This window comes from Pseudophryne corroboree, chromosome 6, assembly GCF_028390025.1.
Source record: "Pseudophryne corroboree isolate aPseCor3 chromosome 6, aPseCor3.hap2, whole genome shotgun sequence".
NCBI lineage: Eukaryota > Metazoa > Chordata > Amphibia > Anura > Myobatrachidae > Pseudophryne > Pseudophryne corroboree.
The window spans coordinates 666,560,728-666,576,502 of NC_086449.1; the positions used below are offsets into that span (position 1 = coordinate 666,560,728).

General features: G+C 48.7%; 1 protein-coding gene across 1 annotated transcript in view; it reads right to left on the reverse strand.

Moving 5' to 3' along the window:
* The window catches only part of NPM1 (nucleophosmin 1), a 48,386-nt gene extending 33,280 nt beyond the window's left edge, over window positions 1–15,106 (reverse strand). The window contains exons 1-4 of the mRNA XM_063928246.1: window positions 14,909–15,106; window positions 14,212–14,294; window positions 7,014–7,133; window positions 1,187–1,280 (exon numbers count right to left, since the gene is read on the reverse strand). Coding sequence (XP_063784316.1) covers window positions 1,187–1,280; window positions 7,014–7,133; window positions 14,212–14,294; window positions 14,909–14,969 — 358 coding nt within the window. The 5' untranslated portion in view covers window positions 14,970–15,106. The remainder of the gene's footprint in view (window positions 1–1,186; window positions 1,281–7,013; window positions 7,134–14,211; window positions 14,295–14,908) is intronic.
* Between the last annotated feature and the right edge of the window lie 669 nt (window positions 15,107–15,775).

Genomic DNA, 15,775 nt, shown 5'->3' on the forward strand with positions numbered 1-15,775 from the left:
GGGGCATAGTACACTAATAGTCACTCCCCCTGGCTATGACCCCCTGGTACCGCTGAGGTAATTAGTAGGAGTCACACCGGAGGAGCTGCGTCTGTGTCCACTGCAGAGGGACAATGGCGCTGGTGAGCTGCTGGATCCTCTCAGTGAAGCCCCACCCCTTCAATGGCAGAGTTCACGCTTTTTTTTTTATACTGGCTGAGGTAATTTGTGTGCTTAAAATGGTGCAGAATAGTTTTAAGGCTGTGTTTGCCAGTTTGGGTACTGTGTACCGAGACAGTTGTGTACTGTGTCTAGAGACGCATTCCGACCTGTTTAAAAGCTGTGCGTCTCAAAACCCTTGTGCCGCCATAATGGCCGGCACCCTGCTAAAGGGAACGCTGGTGGCGTGCTGCAGGAATGTACGCTCGCCGTGGTGGGGCTTACGAATAGTTCCCTAAGGAGCTCAGCGTCCTGTCAGCGGGGTACGGGACCATTAACACTTCAAGTGGTTGGCCCGTTTCACCCACTAAGTCCCACGAAACAGGCAGGCTGGTGCCAACCAGCCCTGCCGGAAAACAGAAAATAAATGCAGAAAACTCTTCAGGAGCTTCCTTCAGCGTGACCGGCTCCGCCGGGCACATTTTCTAAACTGTTTCTGGTAGGAGGGACAGAGGGAGGAGCCATCCTACAATATCAAATTCTTAAAGTGCCCATGGCTCCTAGTGGACCCATCCATACCCCATGGTGCTAAATGGACCCCAGTATCCTCCAGGACGCAAGAAAATTCTGATTATTAAGTGGTTTATTTGTGACCCATTTATAACAAACATATGGTCACAAGCATATGTGTAGTGGATTTTGCAGTAGAATTATTTTTTCTATTATAATATGTATCAATCTTTATAAATGAACAGCGCCAGGCCGGGAAGGGGGGGCTGGTTTACCTGGAGGCACCCCCTTAGTTATGTGGCTGTGGGATGTTGATTTGCCCAGGGAGCAGAGCTGCTCAGTAATGTGGCTCAAGAAGTGGGTGGGAGTGGACAACTCTGGTTTCAGGGTTGTTTTTTTTAATGTAGGGGGGGGGGGGGGGAGGGAGGGGGAGAGGGGGATTGGCGTAGGGGGAAGGAACAGAGGCCTGCTCGAGCCCTGCCATATGTACATAACCTAGAGCATGTTTGAGCTCTTACTACAACTAAAGATTACTTACCAACAAGATGTTGTCCACTGACATATACAGGACCAGAACCAGACTTAAGCCTGAAAACTACGGGAGGTGCAATTTCAAATCCACCAAGAGATACCTAGGAGTAAACAGGTTCTTAAAAAAAAATTGCTTCCGACAAAAAATTCATAAATTTTATATTATCAGTAATAAAACAGGGCAACTCTAAAGTGTTTAGACCCTTACACCACATTGGGCCTAATTCAAGATTGATTGCAAAAGCAAAATCTAATGTGTCAAACCATGTGCACTGCAGGTGGGGCAGATAGAACATGTACAGAGTTAAGGCCCATACACACTAGCTGATTTTGAGCTTAACGTAGCTCACTTTTGGTGTTAAGCTACTTTGAGCTCAAACTCAGACAGTGTATGGCCAGGTAATGAGCACACCCACATCATTGCTAGCCACCACCATCCGAGGGGCTGTTTGAACATCCTAGTGAAGCACTTTCCAGCCTCCACCCCCTGTGAACATCACTGGGCACAGGGAAAATTGCGGCAATGAGCTATTTTCCTGCAAGCGATGTTCACAATGAATGCAGTGCATACATGCTGGGCAAAAACACCCAGTGTATATGCACCTTTAGATTTAGGTGGGTTATTTGTTTCTGTGCAGAGTAAATACTGGCTGCTTAATTTTTACACTACCGTATATACTCGAGTATAAGCAGACCTTTTCAGCACCTTTTTTGTGCTGAAAAAGCCACTTCGGTTTATGCTCGGGTCAGTTGTAGGAGGGACACGGAGGGCACAGCGCGTGGCTCTCCTGTGTCCCTCCTGCGTCTCCGGCGTGTATGTGTTAAAATAAGAATTTACTCACCGGTAATTTTATTTCTCGTAGTCCGTAGTGGATGCTGGGAACTCCGTAAGGACCATGGGGAATAGTGGGCTCCGCAGGAGACTGGGCACTCTAAAAGAAAGATTAGGTACTATCTGGTGTGCACTGGCTCCTCCCTCTATGCCCCTCCTCCAGACCTCAGTTAGGGAAACTGTGCCCGGAAGAGCTGACAATAAGGAAAGGATTTGGAATCCCGGGTAAGACTCATACCAGCCACACCAATCACACTGTACAACTCGTGATACTATATCCAGTTAACAGTATGAACAACAACTGAGCCTCACGAACAGATGGCTCATAACAATAACCCTTTAGTTAAGCAATAACTATATACAAGTATTGCAGACAATCCGCACTTGGGATGGGCGCCCAGCATCCACTACGGACTACGAGAAATAGAATTACCGGTGAGTAAATTCTTATTTTCTCTGACGTCCTAGTGGATGCTGGGAACTCCGTAAGGACCATGGGGATTATACCAAAGCTCCCAAACGGGCGGGAGAGTGCGGATGACTCTGCAGCACCGAATGAGCAAACTCAAGGTCCTCCTCAGCCAGGGTATCAAACTTGTAGAATTTTGCAAACGTGTTTGAACCCGACCAGGTAGCAGCTCGGCAAAGTTATAAAGCCGAGACCCCTCGGGCAGCCGCCCAAGAAGAGCCCACCTTCCTCGTGGAGTGGGCTTTTTAGGATGCGGCAGTCCAGCCGCATAATGTGCAAGTTGAATCGTGGAGCAGATCCAGCGAGCAATAGTCTGCTTAAAAGCAGGAGCACCCAACTTATTGGGTGCATGCAGGATAAACAGCGAGTCAGTCTTTGACTCCTGCCGTCCTGGAAACATATTTTCAGGGCCCGGACTACGTCCAGCAACTTGGAAGCCTCCAAGTCCCTAGTAGCCGCAGGCACCACCATAGGTTGGTTCAAGTGAAACGCTGATACCACCTTAGGGAGGAATTGGGGACACGTCCTCAATTCTGCTCTGTCCATATGAAAGATCAGATAGGGGCTTTTACAGGACAAAGCCACCAATTCGGACACCCGCCTAGCCGAAGCCAAAAGCATGACCACTTTCCATGTGAGATATTTTAATTCCACGGTCTGAAGTGGCTCAAACCAATGTGATTTTAGGAAATCCAACACAACGTTGAGATCCCATGGTGCCACCGGGGGCACAAAAGAGGCTGAATATGCAGCACTCCTTTAACAAACGTCTGAACTTCAGGCAGTGAAGCCAGTTCTTTTTGAAAGAAAATAGACAGGGCCGAAATCTGGACTTTAATGGATCCCAATTTTAGGCCCATAGTCACTCCTTACTGTAGGAAGTGCAGAAAACGACCCAGCTGAAATTCTTCTGTGGGGGCCTTCCTAGCCTCACACCAAGCAACATATTTTCGCCATATGCGGTGATAATGTTTTGCTGTCACATCTTTCCTAGCCTTTATTAGCGTAGGAATGACCTCAACCGGAATGCCCTTTTCCATCAGGATCCGGCGTTCAACCGCCATGCCGTCAAACGCAGCCGCAGTAAGTCTTGGAACAGACAAGGCCCCCGCTGTAGCAGGTCCAGTCTGAGAGGTAGAGGCCAAGGGTCCTCTGAGATCATTTCTTAAAGTTCCGGGTACCAAGTCCTACTTGGCCAATCCGGGACAATGAGTATAGTTCTTACTCTTTTTCTTATTATCCTAAGCACCTTTGGTATGAGAGGAAGAGGAGGGAACCCATACACCGACTGGTACACCCACGGTGTCACTAGAACGTCCACAGCTATCGCCTGAGGGTCCCTTGACCTGGCGCAATATCTGTTTATCTGTTGGGGACGCCATCATGTCCACCTGTGGCCGTTCCCAACGGTTCACAATCAGCTGGACGACTTCTGGATGAAATCCCCACTCTCCCGGGTGGAGGTCGTGCCTGCTGAGGAAGTCTGCTTCCCAGTTGTCGACTCCCGGAATGAACACTGCTGACAGTGCCATCACGTGATTCTCCGCCCATCGAAGAATCCTTGTGGCTTCTGCCATTGCCACCCTGCTTGTGCCGCCCTGGCGGTTTACCTGGGCGACCGCTGTGATGTTTGACTGAATCAGAACCGGTTGGTTTTGAAGCAGGGGTTCTGCTTGACTCAGGGCGTTGTAAATGGCCCTTAGTTCCAGAATATTTATGTGTAGGGAAGTTTCCTGACTTGACCATTGTCCTTGGAAGTTTCTTCCCTGGGTGACTGCCCCCCAACCTCGGAGGCTTGCATCCGTGGTCACCAGGACCCAGTCCTGTATGCCGAATCTGCGGCCTTCGAGCAGATGAGCACTCTGCAGCCACCACAGTAGACACCCTGGCCCTCGGGGACAGGGTGATTAACTGATGCATCTGGAGATGCGATCCGGACCACTTATCCAACAGATCCCACTGGAAGATCCTTGCATGGAATCGACCAAAGGGAATTGCTTCGTAAGAAGCTACCATCTTTTCCAGGACTCGCGTGCAGTGATGCACCGACACCTGTTTTGGTTTCAGGAGGTCCCTGACCGGAGATAATTCCTGGGCTCTCTCCTCCGGGAGAATATCTTCTTCTGTTCTGTGTCCAGAATCATGCCCAAGAACAGCAGACGCGTCGCAGGAATCAGCTGCGACTTTGGGATATTCAGAATCCAGCCGTGCTGATGCAGCACTTCCTGAGATAGTGCTACGCTGACTAGCAACTGCTCTTTGGACCTCGCCTTTATAAGGAGATCGTCCAAGTACGGAATAATCATGACTCCCTCCTTTTGGAGGAGCATCATCATTTCGGCCATTACCTTGGCAAATACCCGCGGTGCCGTGGACAGACCAAACGGCAACGTCTGGAATTGGTAATGACAGTCCTGTACCACAAACGTGAGGTACTTTGAACTTGAACTTTTTTATATAAATGTTCAAGGATTTTAAATTTAGAATGGGTCTCATCGAACCGTCTGGTTTCGGTACCACAAACATTGTGGAATAGTAACCCCGTCCATGTTGGAGGGGTACCTTGATTATCACCTGCTGAAGATACAGCTTGTGAGTCTCTGAGGGCAGCAGGCAAGGCTGATTTGAGGTAACGGCGTAGGGGAGTCGCCTCGAACTCCAGCTTGTATCCCTGTGATACTACATGCAGAACCCAGGGATCCATCTGTGAGCGAGCCCACTGGTCGCTGAAGTTCCGGAGACGCGCCCCCACCGCACCTGGCTCAGCCTGTGGAGCCCCAGCGTCATGCGGTGGACTTAGAGGAAGCGGGGGAAGATTTTTGATCCTGGGGACTGGCTGTCTGGTGCAGCCTTTTCCCTCTTCCCTTGCTTCTGGCAAAAAGGAAGCGCCTTTGACCCGCTTGCTTTTCTGAGGCCGAAAGGACTGTACCTGATAATACGGTGCTTTCTTAGGCTGTGAGGGAACCTGAGGTAAAAAAAAAAAAAATATTGGCAGGGGTATTTACACATGTATAGCTTATTAGGCTATATTATGTGTGATTAGCCACTTTAAGGTACTCTAATTGCTGCCCAGGGCGCCCCCCCCCCAGCGCCCTGCACCCATCAGTGACCGGAGTATGTGGTGTGCACAGGGAGCAATGGCGCACAGCTGCAGTGCTGTGCGCTACCTTAATGAAGACCGGAGTCTTCAGCCGCCGATTTCCGTGAAGATCTTCTTGCTTCTGGCTCTGCAAGGGGGACTGCGGCGCGGCTCCGGAAGACCGAGGCTGGGCCTGTGTTCGATCCCTCTGGAGCTAATGGTGTCCAGTAGCCTAGAAGCCCAAGCTAGCTGCAAGCAGGTAGGTTCGCTTCTCTCCCCTTAGTCCCTCGTAGCAGTGAGTGTTGCCAGCAGATCTCACTGAAAATAAAAAACCTAACAAATACTTTCTTTACTAGAAGCTCAGGAGAGCCCCTAGTGTGCAACCAGCTCGAGCCGGGCACAGATTCTAACTGAGGTCTGGAGGAGGGGCATAGAGGGAGGAGCCAGTGCACACCAGATAGTACCTAATCTTTCTTTTAGAGTGCCCAGTCTCCTGCGGAGCCCACTATTCCCCATGGTCCTTACGGAGTTCCCAGCATCCACTAGGACGTCAGAGAAAGGAAGTGCACGTACCGGCACTTCCTTTCACACACACCGGAGACGCAGGAGGGACACAGGAGAGCCGGGAGCGACGGAGGGTAAGTAACCATCTGGCACTGTGGGGCACATCTGGCACTGTGGGGCTGTGTACATCTAGAGCTGCATTTCCCACCCTAGGCTTTTACTCGAGTCAATAAGTTTTCCCAGGTTGTTGTGGTAAAATTAAGTGCCTTGGCTTATATTCGGGTCGACTTATACTCGAGTATATACCGTAATTTAGATTTCAGTTTGAATTAGGGATGGCAGTCGACCATCAATGATTTGAAATCATCGATGTCTGACAGATGTTGCATACTTTTACCATCAATGGGGGAGAACCAGATGGTTTCTTTCCATCGATGGCTAGGCCTAATCGATTCTTTTTTTTCCAAGATGCTGGGACACAGCATAACTCCACCCACGCGAAGCCCCACCTCCGGCTGTGATTGGTCCGCGGGCCTTTCACAGAAGTAACAGGGATGGCCATCAATGAGAGAAACCATCAATGGTCTAATATAGCATAGGTAGTGACCATCGATGGCCACTCAGTTTCGCCATCCAACACACTGATGGCTATCCCTAGTTTGAACACCACACCCAAATTTAACTCTGCACATGTTACATCTGCCCCACCTGCAGTGCACACGGTTTTGCCCATTAGAGGAAGATTTTGCTTTTGCAGTCAACTTGAATTAGACCCATTGTGGCAAAAATGATTGTACCAATAACTTCAGATATAAACAGACTTCTAGAAATCTGACCAGCATTTATTGTCCCAGCCTTTTCGGCTTGCAATGGTCTATGAAAAGCAATCCCATACTCCAATAGCAATAGTTAGTCTTCCTTTTTGCTGAAATTGCATGTTTGATACCTACTGTTGGTTGTACAGATGGTTTCAAGGATGCAAGAACAATCTTGATTGTTTTTCCTTCATAGCTCATTCCTTCGGCTTCAACAATGTGTAGTTCATCTTTAGCAGCAGCACCTAAGCTAACCTGCAAGAGAAGAGTTAAAAAAAAAAAAAAAAAAAAAAAAAAAAAATGCATTTACCAGTTCGAGCCTTCAATGCACACCCTAAGATAGAATATATATAAGACACACATACACACGCTAAACTTTAGAAGGCAATGGAAATCTCACATCAAAATCTACTCGCATTGACAAAAATCCATAGTGAATAAAAAAAAAAAAAAACACTTATCTACAGAAGTCCGCCTTACAGCTTCCATTCCTAATTAAACACTCCTGGGGAGATGAATTATACCTACGTGCTTCCTGCTTCAGCAACATGATGTATAAACATCTTATTTGCTGAAGGGGGGGGAGGGGGATAGAGACAAACCCCCCCCCCTCCCCTCCAGTGATCCCTGCTAGAGCCCACAGCACATCAGCCTAGTGCTGACGCGATGGTCTCCCCTCCTGTACACATATGCAAGATCACTACTACTGTGAGATCTCCCATGCAGCCCCAGAGCTGGCAGCCACGGACAGCTGTCCCTGTTGTGATGGGGCAACAATTGCAGCTATCAAAGTCAATAGCTGCAGTTGTTGGAAATGTCAGTGCCACATACATTGCCCAGCATATCAGCATGCCATCCTGTATTAGCAGCTTTTTCATGGGAGATGTAAAACAAAATACGCTGATACCACTTCTCCCCCATATTGCCTAGTTTTAATTCTATCCCCTATATGAAAAAGGGCATTCACCCCCAATATGAAATGGGGCATGCATGGTCATCAAGGGTGGGCAATTTCTAACTTGGCAACCAATTGAGGGACACCATAAAAACCCATCAATATGTTCCATAAAACTTACTAGTGGTGGTATTTTAAAACCCTTTCTGCATTTAGTGCAAGGTTAGAGTAGTCATTTTGACAACCCCCACTTCAAACCCATTTTTTAGTGTCACACATACATACATGACCCTTATAAAGGTTTAGGCTGCAGGGGGAGGGGGTTTTGACACCCCAGGGGAGGGTTAGGGGTCCATTGGGGGAAGGTTATGGCTAAAAATAAGAATTTACTTACCGATAATTCTATTTCTCATAGTCTGTAGTGGATGCTGGGGACTCCGAAAGGACCATGGGGAATAGCGACTCCGCAGGAGACTGGGCACAAAAGTAAAAAGCTTTAGGACTACCTGGTGTGCACTGGCTCCTCCCCCTATGACCCTCCTCCAAGCCTCAGTTAGGATACTGTGCCCGGACGAGCGTACACAATAAGGAAGGATTTTGAATCCCGGGTAAGACTCATACCAGCCACACCAATCACACCGTACAACTTGTGATCTGAACCCAGTTAACAGCATGATAACAGAAGGAGCCTCTGAAAAGATGGCTCACAACAATAACCCGATTTTTGTAACAATAACTATGTACAAGTAATGCAGACAATCCGCACTTGGGATGGGCGCCCAGCATCCACTACGGACTATGAGAAATAGAATTATCGGTAAGTAAATTCTTATTTTCTCTAACGTCCTAGTGGATGCTGGGGACTCCCAAAGGACCATGGGGATTATACCAAAGCTCCCAAACGGGCGGGAGAGTGCGGATGACTCTGCAGACTCCAGGTCCTCCTCAGCCAGGGTATCAAATTTGTAGAATTTAGCAAACGTGTTTGCCCCTGACCAAGTAGCTGCTCGGCAAAGTTGTAAAGCCGAGACCCCTCGGGCAGCCGCCCAAGATGAGCCCACTTTCCGTGTGGAATAGGCTTTTACAGTTTTTGGCTGTGGCAGGCCTGCCACAGAATGTGCGAGCTGAATTGTACTACAAATCCAACGAGCAATCGTCTGCTTAGAAGCAGGAGCACCCAGCTTGTTGGGTGCATACAGGATAAACAGCGAGTCAGATTTCCTGACTCCAGCCGTCCTGGAAACATATTTTCAGGGCCCTGACTACGTCCAGCAACTTGGAATCCTCCAAGTCCCTAGTAGCCGCAGGCACCACAATAGGCTGGTTTAAGTGAAATGCTGAAACCACCTTAGGGAGAAATTGAGGACGAGTCCTCAATTCTGCCCTATCCGTATGAAAAATTAGGTAAGGGCTTTTATAGGATAAAGCCGCCAATTCTGATACACGCCTGGCTGAAGCCAGGGCTAACAGCATTACCACTTTCCATGTGAGATATTTTAAGTCCACAGTGGTGAGTGGTTCAAACCAATGTGATTTTAGGAATCCCAAGACTACATTGAGATCCCAAGGTGCCACTGGAGGCACAAAAGGAGGCTGTATATGCAGTACCCCCTTGACAAACGTCTGAACTTCAGGAACTGAAGCTAGTTCTTTTTGGAAGAATATTGACAGGGCCGAAATTTGAACCTTAATGGACCCTAATTTTAGGCCCATAGACAGTCCTGTTTGCAGGAAATGCAGGAAACGACCCAGTTGAAATTCCTCCGTAGGGGCCTTCCTGGCCTCACACCACGCAACATATTTACGCCAAATACGGTGATAATGTTGCACAGTTACATCCTTCCTGGCTTTGATCAGGGTAGGGATGACTTCATCCGGAATGCCTTTTTTTTCAGGATCCGGCGTTCAACCGCCATGCCGTCAAACGCAGCCGCGGTAAGTCTTGGAACAGACATGGTCCCTGCTGGAGCAGGTCCTTTCTTAGAGGTAGAGGCCACGGGTCTTCCGTGAGCATCTCTTGAAGTTCCGGGTACCAAGTCCTTCTTGGCCAATCCGGAGCCACGAGTATAGTCTTTACTCCTCTCCTCCTTATGATTCTCAGTACTTTTGGTATGAGAGGAAGAGGAGGGAACACATACACTGACTGGTACACCCACGGTGTTACCAGAGCGTCCACAGCTATTGCCTGAGGGTCCCTTGACCTGGCGCAATATCTGTCCAGTTTTTTGTTGAGGCGGGACGCCATCATGTCCAGCTTTGGTTTTTCCCAACGGTTCACAATCATGTGGAAGACTTCTGGGTGAAGTCCCCACTCCCCCAGGTGAAGATCGTGTCTGCTGAGGAAGTCTGCTTCCCAGTTGTCCACTCCCGGAATGAACACTGCCACCAGTGCCATCACATGATTTTCCGCCCAGCGAAGAATCCTTGCCACTTCCGTCATTGCCCTCCTGCTTCTTGTGCCGCCCTGTCTGTTTACGTGGGCGACTGCCGTGATGTTGTCCGACTGGATCAACACCGGCTGACCCTGAAGCAGAGGTCTTGCCTGACTTAGGGCATTGTAAATGGCCCTTAGTTCCAGGATATTTATGTGAAGTGACGTTTCCATGCTTGACCACAAGCCCTGGAAATTTCTTCCCTGTGTGACTGCTCCCCAGCCTCTCAGGCTGGCATCCGTGGTCACCAGGACCCAATCCTGAATGCCGAATCTGCGGCCCTCTAGGAGATGAGCACTCTGTAACCACCACAGGAGAGACACCCTTGTCCTTGGAAACAGGGTTATCCGCTGATGCATTTGAAGATGCGATCCGGACCATTTGTCCAGCAGATCCCACTGAAAAGTTCTTGCGTGGAATCTGCCGAATGGAATCGCTTCGTAAGAAGCCACCATCTTTCCCAGGACCCTTGTGCATTGATGTACTGACACTTGGCCTGGTCTTAGGAGGTTCCTGACTAGGTCGGATAACTCCCTGGCTTTCTCTTCCGGGAGAAACACCTTTTTCTGTACCGTGTCCAGAATCATTCCTAGGAACAGCAGACGTGTCGTCTGAATCAGCTGCGATTTTGGAATATTTAGAATCCATCCGTGCTGTCGTAGTACTACTTGAGATAGTGCTACTCCGACCTCTAACTGTTCTCTGGACCTTGCCCTTATCAGGAGATCGTCCAAGTAAGGGATAATTAAGACGCCTTTTCTTCGAAGAATAATCATTTCGGCCATTACCTTGGTAAAGACCCGGGGTGCCGTGGACAATCCAAACGGCAGCGTCTGAAACTGATAGTGACAGTTCCGTACCACAAACCTGAGGTACCCTTGGTGAGAAGGGCAAATTGGGACATGGAGGTAAGCATCCTTGATGTCCAGAGACACCATATAGTCCCCTTCTTCCAGGTTCGCTATCACTGCTCTGAGTGACTCCATCTTGAACCTTTTTATGTAAGTGTTCAAGGATTTCAGATTTAAAATGGGTCTCACCGAGCCGTCCGGCTTCAGTACCACAAACAGCGTGGAATAATACCCCTTTCCCTGTTGTAGGAGGGGTACCTTGATTATCACTTGCTGGGAATACAGCTTGTGAATGGCTTCCAATACCGCCTCCCTGTCGGGGGGAGACGTTGGTAAAGCAGACTTCAGGAACCGGCGAGAGGGAGACGTCTCGAATTCCAATTTGTACCCCTGAGATACTACCTGCAGGATCCAGGGGTCCACTTGCGAGTGAGCCCACTGCACGCTGAAATTCTTGAGACGGGCCCACACCGTGCCTGAGTCCGCTTGTAAGGCCCCAGCGTCATGCTGAGGACTTGGCAGAAGCGGGGGGAGGGCTTCTGTTCGTGGGAAGAGGCTGTCTGCTGCAGTCTTTTTCCCCTTCCTCTGCCCCGGGGCAGATATGAGTGGCCTTTTGCCCGCTTGCCCTTATGGGGACGAAAGGACCGAGCCTGAAAAGACGGTATCTTTTTCTGCTGCGAGGTGACTTGGGGTAAAAAGGTGGATTTCCCAGCCGTTGCCGTGGCCACCAGGTCCGATAGACCGACCCCAAATAACTCCTCCCCTTTATACGGCAATACTTCCATATGCCGTTTGGAATCCGCATCCCCTGACCACTGTCGCGTCCATAATCCTCTTCTGGCAGAAATGGACATCGCACTTACTCTTGATGCCAGAGTGCAAATATCTCTCTGTGCATCTCGCATATATAGAAATGCATCCTTTAAATGCTCTATTGTCAATAATATATTGTCCCTGTCCAGGGTATCAATATTTTCAGTCAGGGAATCCGACCAAGCCACCCCAGCACTGCACATCCAGGCTGAGGCGATTGCTGGTCGCAGTATAATACCAGTATGTGTGTATATACTTTTTAGGATATTTTCCAGCTTCCTATCAGCTGGTTCCTTGAGGGCAGCCGTATCAGGAGACTGTAACGCCACTTGTTTTGATAAGCGTGTGAGCGCCTTATCTACCCTAGGGGGTGTTTCCCAACGCGCCCTAACCTCTGGCGGGAAAGGGTATAATGCCAATAATTTTTTAGAAATTAGCAGTTTTTTATCGGGGGAAACCCACGCTTCATCACACACCTCATTTAATTCATCTGATTCGGGAAAAACTACGGGTAGTTTTTTCACACCCCACATAATACCCTTTTTTGTGGTACTTGTAGTATCAGAAATGTTCAAAACCTCCTTCATTGCCGTGATCATGTAACGTGTGGCCCTACTGGAAAATACGTTTGTTTCCTCAGTCGACACTGGAGTCAGTGTCCGTGTCGACCTGAGGTAACGGGCGCTTTAGAGCCCCTGACGGTGTTTGAGACGCCTGTACAGGTATTAACTGATTTGCCGGCTGTCTCATGTCGTCAGTCTTTTGTAAAGTGCTGACACTATCACGTAATTCTTTCCATAAGACCATCCAGTCAGGTGTCGACTCCCTAGGGGGTGACATCACTAACACAGGCAATTGCTCCGCCTCCACACCATTTTCCTCCTCATACATGTCGACACAACGTACCGACACAGCACACACACAGGGAATGCTCTGATAGAGGACAGGACCCCACTAGCCCTTTGGGGAGACAGAGGGAGAGTTTGCCAGCACACACCAGAGCGCTATATATATATATATATATATATATATATATATATATATATATATATATATATATATATATATATATATATATATATATATATATATATATATATACACACACACACACACACACACACAGGGATCACCTTATAAGTGTTTTTCCCTAATATAGCTGCTGTATATATTTATATGCCAATTTAGTGCCCCCCTCTCTTGTTTTACCCTGTTTCTGTAGTGCAGGACTGCAGAGGAGAGTCAGGGAGCCTTCCTCCAACTGAGCTGTGAGGAAAAAATGGCACCAGTGTGCTGAGGAGATAGGCTCCGCCCCCTTCTCGGCGGCCTTTCTCCCGCTTTTTTATGGAAAAATTGGCAGGGGTTAAATGCATCCATATAGCCCAGGAGCTATATGTGATGTATTTTTTGCCAAAAAAGGTGTTTTATTGCGTCTCAGGGCGCCCCCCCCAGCGCCCTGCACCCTCAGTGACCGGAGTGTGAAGTGTGCTGAGAGAAATGGCGCACAGCTGCGGTTCTGTGCGCTACCTTATTGAAGACAGGACGTCTTCTGCCGCCGATTTTCCGGACCTCTTCAGTCTTCTGGCTCTGTAAGGGGGCCGGCGGCGCGGCTCTGGGACCCATCCATGGCTGGGCCTGTGATCGTCCCTCTGGAGCTAATGTCCAGTAGCCTAAGAAGCCCAATCCACTCTGCACGCAGGTGAGTTCGCTTCTTCTCCCCTTAGTCCCTCGGTGCAGTGAGCCTGTTGCCAGCAGGTCTCACTGAAAATAAAAAACCTACTTTAAACTTTTACACTAAGCAGCTCAGGAGAGCCCCTTAGCCTGCACCCGTCTCGTTCGGGCACAAAAATCTAACTGAGGCTTGGAGGAGGGTCATAGGGGGAGGAGCCAGTGCACACCAGGTAGTCCTAAAGCTTTTTACTTTTGTGCCCAGTCTCCTGCGGAGCCGCTATTCCCCATGGTCCTTTCGGAGTCCCCAGCATCCACTAGGACGTTAGAGAAACTATGTTGGGGAAAAGACCTCCAAAGTCACTAGGGGACAGAGCATGGCCCAAACAGAGTACATGAAATGTACGCTTGCATCATTCGCCATGCTTCAGGGAAGGTGGCTCCTGACAGAGGTCCTTTAGCCCACTTGGTTTTAGCATCTACCATTGGGGGAAGGCAAGTATACTTGCCTTCCCTGACAGGATTCTCAAATTGGGATACCACAGGTGGTATTCTAACCACCAGGCACCCTGACCACAGCATTTCAACACCAACCCAGGTTGAGTACCATGAGAGATCATCCAGGAAGCAATTTTCATTTAAAGCACAACATTCACATCCTCTTTAGGACCTACCGTTCTCAGAGATAACTGGTGCTCATTTTCATCATCATCCAACTTAAAAGCATACTCCTTTTTCTCTGCTTTAAGTTCACAACCTACAAATATTAAGATTAAAATTTGTATTTACAACCCAGATCAGGAAGGACAGAGTGACCAGCACATTATACACAGAAACCAGTTACATTATTACCACTTTACACAATTAAAAAGTTGCTTTAAAAACCAACACATTTGGGAACGACAAATTTTCACGAATAGGATTAAAAACTGCTACACTATGCCGTACAGTGTGCGCCATAATACAGTGGTAAATTATGAAAACACCCATACGCTCCCACTACACTGGCGCGTCAGCGCCCACGCCGCCATTAACGTGACTATAGCACCGGCCCAACACGTGGCTGAGGACATACCAACCAGCTCCAATAACGCACAATCGCGCGACATCCCCGTTCTAATATCGCGCAATCGCATACAGACGCCTGTGATAACAGAGCAGTGCTAACTGTAACAGAAGTAACCACTATTGGGACGAACTTTACCCCATTCCACCCGCTCCTACATCTAGCGGCGAGCTACGTTACATGTATTTTGTAGTACATCTGCAAGGCCTATCTGAGTACACGGCAGTGGGGAGCCCAGAGGGGCCTTGCCGGAGCACCAAGCACACTGCACTGGAGGGTGCCAAACAACATGCAGGCGATTATACCGAAAAGGAAGTTCTGCGGGCGGAGGGGAGCCATGTGCTCCATGTCCATGCTGTCTTCCATCTTTCCTCCCGCTACTACTACCGGATACTGCTGACAATGGACGGCGTCTGAAGAGTATGAGCGGCCGCGCGTGTGACCTGTCTTTATGAGCAGCTGAATCCTCGCGAGAGAGGAGGTGCAGGTGACCAGCGCGGGGCTGGTTAGGGTCTCTAGTAAGACGAGCTCCGATTGGCTGAGCATCTGGCGCTGCACGTCGCTCTGTACGACTGTAGTTGGTCGTGGCTCATGTTCCACTTCCTGCGGGGGTGGGGTGGTGAGGCTGTACATTTTTAGAATGTTCTTGCTAAATGGTGCGTTAACGCTGATTGGTTGCCATGGGCAACTTCTGCACCGACACGCTTTTCCACTGGTTTTTTTTTCATTGCTTCATACATAAGTCTGCTTAATGGGGTAAATGTACTAAGGTGGGATTTTTTTTTTTTAGAACTGGTGATGTTGCACATAGCAACCACATACCTTCCAACATTTTACACATAAAAATCGGTATAAATTAGAAAAGGGGGTGTGGCCACGGGTAAAGGTCCACGCCCCATTTCCTATACTTTCAATGGAAGTTTGGAGAGCCAAAAATCGGTAAAGACCTTAAAAAAAAGGTACTGTACCTGCCAAAAAGGTACAGTTGGAGGGTATGCAACCAATCAGATTCTAATTCACATGTACCTAGCTGCTTATAGAAGATAATATTTCATACCTCCCAACTTTACAGTTCCCTAAGGAGGGACACACGCTCCCGGAAAAGGGACGTGGCCTAAGAAAAGGGACGTGGCTTCACGGGATGACCCGCGATCGCGAGCCACGCCCCGTTT